At 43.0% G+C, this 9013-nt stretch overlaps 1 protein-coding gene across 1 annotated transcript; it reads left to right on the plus strand.

The window, feature by feature from the left end:
- Positions 1-915: 915 nt before the first annotated feature.
- LOC129818808 (uncharacterized) lies at positions 916-2431 on the plus strand. Its single transcript, XM_055875061.1, has 2 exons — positions 916-1412; positions 1608-2431. Exon 2 carries the CDS (start codon positions 1653-1655, stop codon positions 2400-2402), a length of 750 nt encoding a protein of 249 aa, XP_055731036.1. The 5' UTR covers positions 916-1412; positions 1608-1652; the 3' UTR covers positions 2403-2431.
- Positions 2432-9013: the final 6582 nt, after the last annotated feature.

The following is a 9013-nucleotide window of genomic DNA, read 5'->3' on the forward strand; positions in this document are numbered from 1 at the left end:
TGGGTGACTTTAACCTCCCCATGTCTACCTTTGACTCATTCCTCTCCGCCTCCTTCTTTCCACTCCTCTCCTCTTTTGACCTCACCCTCTCACCTTCCCCCCCTACTCACAAGGCAGGCAATACGCTTGACCTCATCTTTACTAGATGCTGTTCTTCCACTAACCTCATTGCAACTCCCCTCCAAGTCTCCGACCACTACTTTGTATCCTTTTCCCTCTCGCTCTCATCCAACACTTCCCACACTGCCCCTACTCGGATGGTATCGCGCCGTCCCAACCTTCGCTCTCTCTCCCCCGCTACTCTCTCCTCTTCCATCCTATCATCTCTTCCCTCTGCCCAAACCTTCTCCAACCTATCTCCTGATTCTGCCTCCTCAACCCTCCTCTCCTCCCTTTCTGCATCCTTTGACTCTCTATGTCCCCTATCCTCCAGGCCGGCTCGGTCCTCCCCTCCCGCTCCGTGGCTCGACGACTCATTGCGAGCTCACAGAACAGGGCTCCGGGCAGCCGAGCGGAAATGGAGGAAAACTCGCCTCCCTGCGGACCTGGCATCCTTTCACTCCCTCCTCTCTACATTTTCCTCTTCTGTCTCTGCTGCTAAAGCCACTTTCTACCACTCTAAATTCCAAGCATCTGCCTCTAACCCTAGGAAGCTCTTTGCCACCTTCTCCTCCCTCCTGAATCCTCCCCCCCCCCCCCCCCCCCCCTCCTCACTCTCTGCAGACGACTTCGTCAACCATTTTGAAAAGAAGGTCGACGACATCCGATCCTCGTTTGCTAAGTCAAACGACACCGCTGGTTCTGCTCACACTGCCCTACCCTGTGCTTTGACCTCTTTCTCTCCTCTCTCTCCAGATGAAATCTCGCGTCTTGTGACGGCCGGCCGCCCAACAACCTGCCCGCTTGACCCTATCCCCTCCTCTCTTCTCCAGACCATTTCCGGAGACCTTCTCCCTTACCTCACCTCGCTCATCAACTCATCCCTGACCGCTGGCTACGTCCCTTCCGTCTTCAAGAGAGCGAGAGTTGCACCCCTTCTGAAAAAACCTACACTCGATCCCTCCGATGTCAACAACTACAGACCAGTATCCCTTCTTTCTTTTCTCTCCAAAACTCTTGAACGTGCCGTCCTTGGCCAGCTCTCCTGCTATCTCTCTCAGAATGACCTTCTTGATCCAAATCAGTCAGGTTTCAAGACTAGTCACTCAACTGAGACTGCTCTTCTCTGTATCACGGAGGCGCTCCGCACTGCTAAAGCTAACTCTCTTTCCTCTGCTCTCATCCTTCTAGACCTATCGGCTGCCTTCGATACTGTGAACCATCAGATCCTCCTCTCCACCCTCTCCGAGTTGGGCATCTCCGGCGCGGCCCACGCTTGGATTGCGTCCTACCTGACAGGTCGCTCCTACCAGGTGGCGTGGCGAGAATCTGTCTCCTCACCACGCGCTCTCACCACTGGTGTCCCCCAGGGCTCTGTTCTAGGCCCTCTCCTATTCTCGCTATACACCAAGTCACTTGGCTCTGTCATAACCTCACATGGTCTCTCCTATCATTGCTATGCAGACGACACACAACTAATCTTCTCCTTTCCCCCTTCTGATGACCAGGTGGCGAATCGCATCTCTGCATGTCTGGCAGACATATCACTGTGGATGACGGATCACCACCTCAAGCTGAACCTCGGCAAGACGGAGCTGCTCTTCCTCCCGGGGAAGGACTGCCCGTTCCATGATCTCGCCATCACGGTTGACAACTCCATTGTGTCCTCCTCCCAGAGCGCTAAGAACCTTGGCGTGATCCTGGACAACACCCTGTCGTTCTCAACTAACATCAAGGCGGTGGCCCGTTCCTGTAGGTTCATGCTCTACAACATCCGCAGAGTACGACCCTGCCTCACACAGGAAGCGGCGCAGGTCCTAATCCAGGCACTTGTCATCTCCCGTCTGGATTACTGCAACTCGCTGTTGGCTGGGCTCCCTGCCTGTGCCATCAAACCCCTACAACTCATCCAGAACGCCGCAGCCCGTCTGGTGTTCAACCTTCCCAAGTTCTCTCACGTCACCCCGCTCCTCCGCTCTCTCCACTGGCTTCCAGTTGAAGCTCGCATCCGCTACAAGACCATGGTGCTTGCCTACGGAGCTGTGAGGGGAACGGCACCTCAGTACCTTCAGGCTCTGATCAGGCCCTACACCCAAACAAGGGCACTGCGTTCATCCACCTCTGGCCTGCTCGCCTCCCTACCACTGAGGAAGTACAGTTCCCGCTCAGCCCAGTCAAAACTGTTCGCTGCTCTGGCACCCCAATGGTGGAACAAACTCCCTCACGACGCCAGGACAGCGGAGTCAATCACCACCTTCCGGAGACACCTGAAACCCCACCTCTTCAAGGAATACCTAGGATAGGATAAAGCAATCCTTCTGCCCCCCCCCCCCCCCCCCCTTAAAAGATTTAGATGCACTATTGTAAAGTGGCTGTTCCACTGGATGTCATTAGGTGAATGCACCAATTTGTAAGTCGCTCTGGATAAGAGCGTCTGCTAAATGACTTAAATGTAAATGTAAATAAATTAAAAATCCTACAATGTGATTTTCTGGATTTTTTTTTCTCATTTTGTCTGTCATGGTTGAGTTCTCCCACTTTTTAAGTGGGAGAACTTGCACAATTGGTGGCTGACTAAATACTTTTTTGCCCCACTGTAGGACTTGTTTTAATGTTGATATAGATCATTTAGTACCTGCTTCCTCCAGCATCTTTACAAGGTCCTTTGCTGTTGTTCTGGGATTGATTTGCACTTTTCGCACCAAAATACCTTCATCTCGCCCTTCCTGAGCGGTATGACGGCTGTGCGGTCCCTTGGTGTTTATTCTTGTTTACTATTGTTTGAACAGATGAATGTGGTACCTTCAGGTGTTTGGAAATTGCTCTCAAGGATGAACCAGACTTGTGGAGGCCTACAATTTGTTTTCTGAGGTCTTGGCTGATTTCTTTTGATTTTCCCATGATGTCAAGCAAAGAGGCACTGAGTTGGAATGTAGGCATTGAAATACATCCACAGGTACACCTTCAATTGACTCAAATTATGTCAATTAGCCTATCAGAAGCTTCATTTTCATTTTCTGGAATTTTCCAAGCTGTTTAAAGGCACAGTCAACTTAGTGTATGTAAACTTCTGACCCACTGGAATTGTGATACAGTGAATTAGAAGTGAAATAATCTGTCTGTAAACAATTGTTGGAAAGATTACTTGTGTCATGCACAAAGTAGATGTCCTAACTGACTTGCCAAAACTATAGTTTGTTAACAAGAAATTTGTGGAGTGGTTGAAAAACTAGTTTTAATGACTCATAAGTGTATGTAAAGTTCCGACTTCAACTGTATTCAGCACTTCATTTTAAACAAATAGCTGTTAACCTGTCTAGGATGAGAGTGCCGCTAGCTGTGAATCCAGCCAACATGTCCGATTTTTAAAATGTTTTACAGGGAAGACACAATATGTAAAGATGTAAATCTATTAGCTAAAAACACATTAGCATAATCCACCATTTTTCTTTGTCCACCAACAACAGTAGCTATCACTAATTCGGCTAAACTAAGATATTTATAGCCCCTAACCAAGAAAAAAACTCATCAGATGACAGTCTGATAACATATTTATGGTATGGGATAGGTTTTGTTAGAAAAATGTGCATATTTCAGGTAGATGGCATAGGTTACAATTGCACCCACCGTCACAAATGGACTAGAATAACTACATAGAGCAACGTGTTTACCTACTTACTAATCATCAAACATTTCGTAAAAATACACAGCATACACTAATCAAAAGACACAGATCCTGTGAATACAGACAATATTTCAGATTTTCTAAGTGTCTTACAGCGAAAACACAATAAATCGTTATATTAGCATAGCACATGTGCAAACATTACCCCGCCATTAATTCTAGCCAAAGTGAGCGATAACGTAAACATCGCCAAAATATATTATTTTTTTCACTAACCTTCTCAGAATTCTTCAGATGACACCCCTGTCACATCACATTACAACATGCATATACAGTTTGTTCGAAAATGTGCATATTTAGCCACCAAAATCATGGTTAGACAATGGGGAAAGTAGCCCAGCTGGTGAGAAAATGTCCGTGCGCCATATTAGACAGTGATCTACTCGTATACATAAATACTCATAAACGTGACTAAAAAATATAGGTTGGACAGCGATTGATAGACAATTTAATTCTTAATACAATCGCGGAATTACATTTTTTTTTAAATTATCCTTACTTTTCAATACAGTTTGCGCCAAGCGAAGCTACGTCAAAAAACATGGCGTCCTAAGCCACTAACATTTTTCGACAGAAACACGATTTATCATAATAAAAATGTCCTACTTTGAGCTGTTCTTCCATCAGTATCTTGGGCAAAGGATCCTTTCTTGGGTCTAATCGTCTTTTGGTGGAAAGCTGTCCTCTTGCCATGTGGAAATGCCAACTGCGTTCAGCATGAACTGGAAGCGTGCCCAGCGATTCACAGCGTTTCAGAAATAAATGTCCCAAAATCGCACTAAACGGATATAAATTGCTATAAAACGCTTTAAATTAACTACCTTATGATGTTTTTAACTCCTATAACGAGTCTTAACATGACCGGAGAAAGATTACTCCCAACACTAATGCTTGGACCAGGTGCAGGTCGGTGTCCTCCAGGCGCATGACGCAGCTCCAAAAGAGTGACTAGCTACAGGGTTTTTTCATTTGTAGTGCCTGTGAACGCGCAATCGACCCCATTCAAATCGTCATCACGTAAAGGCATCCAGGGGAAGACGTAAGCAGTGTCCGTATACTCATAGGAATAACATTGGCTTTAAAACTGACTCCAGAACAGTGGCCAAAATTTCTGAAATCTGACTCCATGTCAGGGAAATTGCTGTAGAATGGGTTCTGTTCCACTTAGAGACAAAATTTCAACTCCTATAGAAACTATAGACTGTTTTCTATCCAATAATAATAATAATATGCATATTGTACGATCAAGAATTTTGTAGGAAGCCGTTTCAAAAATTACACGATTACCATAAATAGTGACAACAGCGCCCCCAGCCACAACAGGTTATTAAACTAGCATTATTTAGAGACCCCCTCAAAGTTGCATTTAGGTGAGCTAATGTCTCATTCAGGGCTCAGCCACCCCTGGCTCCCCCGTAATTTTCTCCTCCGTGTATCTACTGGTTCTTGACAGTGTACTCTAAAGGAAACATCTGTTCCCATGTAAATTACTGTTACTTTCGTAATAGTTTCACCATAGTTTCTGTGGCCCTTACTGTTTGTTACTTTCTTTTATGCAACGGGTGGGTTTACTCCTGAATGCTGATTGATTAAAACCCTATTCCAGCTGGTGTCTATTCCACAAGTTACCACCGGCTAAATCTATGACGTTAAAATGCCTATTCACTCTGTTCCAGCTGACTGCGCAATCTCTCATCAGCCCACTTTAAAAAGCATCTAGACATTTCTTTTAGACTAACCTTTAGTTTTTAAAAGCGGAGACTTGTATACACCTTGCCGTCCGTCTCTCGGACGTTTACAACATTGTTTCAATATTCAAATTCGATCTCCAGCCATCCCATATTAATGAACAGGATGAGACAGACAGGTAGGCAGCTATTCTAAGCCAGTCGAAATCATGAATCAGCATAATTTTTATGGATAAATACAAAGAAATGTCAATGGAAAACAGTTAAAGCAAAACGAAGTGCAGCTAGTTTGCAGCCTTTCCAGCTCCAGTTTGAAGTGATCGTGTTAGCTGTGTTGTTGGATAGCTCTCGAACAACAGTGTCCTGACGAGAGAGCACATTTTAATGCCAGGTGAAATCGCACCTCAATACCACATTGTTATGGATGTGTCCAAATGAATTTCACTAGAAAAAACAGCTAAAACAAATGCAAATGCAGCTACTTCATTGTTATTCTGGATGCACTGTTTGAAGTGACTGTAAGTTTAGCCGTAGTTAGCTAGCTAGCAAGCAAGTGATAAGAACATTGGCAGCCAGTATGGAAAAGGAATATTTAGAACAAACAACTGGGTTGAATCCACAGATACAGAGCAACACTAGATGTGTGTCGGGACTATATCTTATGGAAGGATGAAATAGCATGAATAAATTCATCAACATAACGTTTTTAATTAAAATATTCAATCAATATTTGAATATGTGGGTAACCGGTTATATAAAATGTATAACGCCCTCGAAGTTGGTGTTTGGAGGATATATTGGCACTGTGAGCACACATTTAGTCAGAGAATTAGAAATAAAATCCCTATTAATTCAATAGGATCTCTGTGGGTCTACACTCTGTGAAAAAAGGGTTCCAAAAGGGATAGGGTTCTACCAATAACCGTTTTGATCAGAAGAACCCTTTTTTGGAAGACAAGGATACATTTTAAGGGTTCTACCTAGAACATTTAACATCTTTAAAAAAACGTTTTTGGGAGATTCTGATCATTTTTTGGTAGGCAATTAGGTTTCTTTGGAAGGCAAGAAGGGTTCTACACAGAACCATACTGTATATAATATTTCCCATCATGCTCTATTGCTGGGACATTTTTCTGAAATGTTTGTTTTACTGTTTTATTTGTGTTTAAATTTTGATTGGTTAATACATTTTATGCTACACAAAGATAAATAACATACCGTTTTCTGAACTAATCCAATCTGTTGGTTTTATGGCACCCGTTACTTGGATGGTTGTTCCAGTTTAGATGATTGAGGTAGTCTCAGTATTCAGTCTTCCATACCCTGGCAGTCATTCTGAATGCAGGTTGTGGGGGATTAACAATTACACTTGTTGGATATGCTAACTATGGCTGGATACCAATAGGAATTACACATCACTTTGCCAGCCAGCATAATGTGACTTGCAGGCCTAATGTGGCCTGTAAACCAGGACATTCCTAACACCACTGTGTTAGGGTATAAATCTTCTTAGGGATAGACCCATTCTTTTCAATTTTCACCTAAAATGACATACCCAAATCTAACTGCCTATAGCTCAGGCCCTGAAGCAGGATATGCATATCCTTGGACCGTTTGAAAGGAAACACAATATAACACAATAGATCTGGTAGAAGAAAATACAAAGAAAAAAACAACCGTTTTTATTTTACTACCATCTTTGAAATGCAACAGAAAAGTCCCAGTTCTAGCCATCACTGCTTTTAATTCAGATGGTGTCCACAAGATGGCAGCAGTGTATGTGCAATTTTTCAGACAGATAAATTGAAGTATGAGCAAACTACATGACATTTAGTGTGAAGTCACCCAGGTATATTTGGGCAAATCGTGAAGGAGACATTTGCATTCATATTCCATTTTTCTGCAAGAATATCGTCAAATCTGTATACTTGGACTTTTATTTAGCTTTTCCAGTATTAGTAGCCATATTACAAGTTCAACATTTGCAAAACAACCAAAACAACCAACTCTGAGTATTCTTATAATTTTTGTCCAAAAGGAAAAGACATGCTGTCGCACAAGGTTAGTAGATACATTTTATGACAGATACAGGGTTTCCGATACTCCCGTAAAGCCCAGCTCATTGGCTATCTAGCTAGCTTTGTTTGACCCCGATTGGAGCTTATTTGACAAAGTTAGCTGTTCAAGTGAAGACCGCCTGCGTCATCGGCGTGCCATGAAGGCGTTGCTCTCAGGCCAAATTTGGTGTCCTATAGGATATAGGATATACTGCATCCCAAATTATATAGTGAAGTCTGGTTACGTTCTATGAGAAATACAGACGAACATGATTTGACTGGTTAAAAAAATATTTAGGGTTAGAATTTCACAGATTCCTTTCTTTGCAAATTGAATGGGTAGAAGTGCAAAATCGATTGTGCATGCTATATGGACATTTTTAGGATATGAAAAAGGATTTTATCTAACAAAACAACACTTCATGTTATCTCTGGGACCCTTGGGATGATAAATCAGAGCAAGATTTCAGAATGTAAGTAAACATTTCACCTTCAGAGGTGAATTTATCAAACCTATTGCGGTGAAAAAAGTGTTTTGTTGTTTGGAGCTCTCCTCAAACAATAGCATGGCATGTTTGCAGTAATAGCTACTGTAAATTGGACAGGGCAGTTATATTAACAAGAATTTGAGCTTTCAGACGATATAGACACTTATATATACAGACATTTGTTGTTTCTCTAAAATCTGTGCCCGTGACACAAGGCACTGCATGATTTACAATTGTCCCTTTGACGGGACACCTATCACTAAGATTATTTATAACTAGACTCTCAAAGAAAAGGCTAATAAGGGTGGTGGAACCATTCATAGAGGGTTCTAGGAGGAACCCTCCAAAGATAAAAGGGTTCTTAGTAGATCCCCTCAGAGTTTTTTAGGCAGAGCCCTTCATAGAGGGATCTAGTTAGGACCATATACAGGGGGTTCTTTGAGGAACCGTACATAGAGGTTTCTCTGCAAAGGGTTCTACCCAGCACCAATAAGGGTTACCCTATGGGGACAAACCAAAGAACCCTCTACAGTTTTACTTAGGACCTTTTTTTCCCAAGAGTGTAGTCGTAAAGATTTGTCATTCAACTTTTAAAATGTATGACCTTTTATTGTGGCATAAACACAACCAGTCATTATGTTTTCATCTGATTGTCAATCACTTAAAAGGGCTCCTTTACTAGGCTACCCGTGCAGGTTCATCCACTCACAACATATTTCCAGCCTCCTAACAGTGGTGAATGGAAAGAGACATCTGTTACACAAAACACCGCAAAGTGTAATGACATTTGGCGATTGTCATTAGGCCAGAATTTATGCATCCATTGCAGTCCGTGCGCGTCTCGGTGTGGGCCATTCATCTCTGCCTTGGCAAAATGTCAGTGTTCTCGTTTAACCACATGGCATTTTGGAGGGTGGGCTATACCTCCCGCTTTCAAATCCATTCGCTCATTTTTCAAGCCTCTGACATGCAGTAGCCTAATGATAAATAATAGTG

This window comes from Salvelinus fontinalis, chromosome 21, assembly GCF_029448725.1.
Source record: "Salvelinus fontinalis isolate EN_2023a chromosome 21, ASM2944872v1, whole genome shotgun sequence".
NCBI classification, from domain to species: Eukaryota; Metazoa; Chordata; class Actinopteri; order Salmoniformes; family Salmonidae; genus Salvelinus; species Salvelinus fontinalis.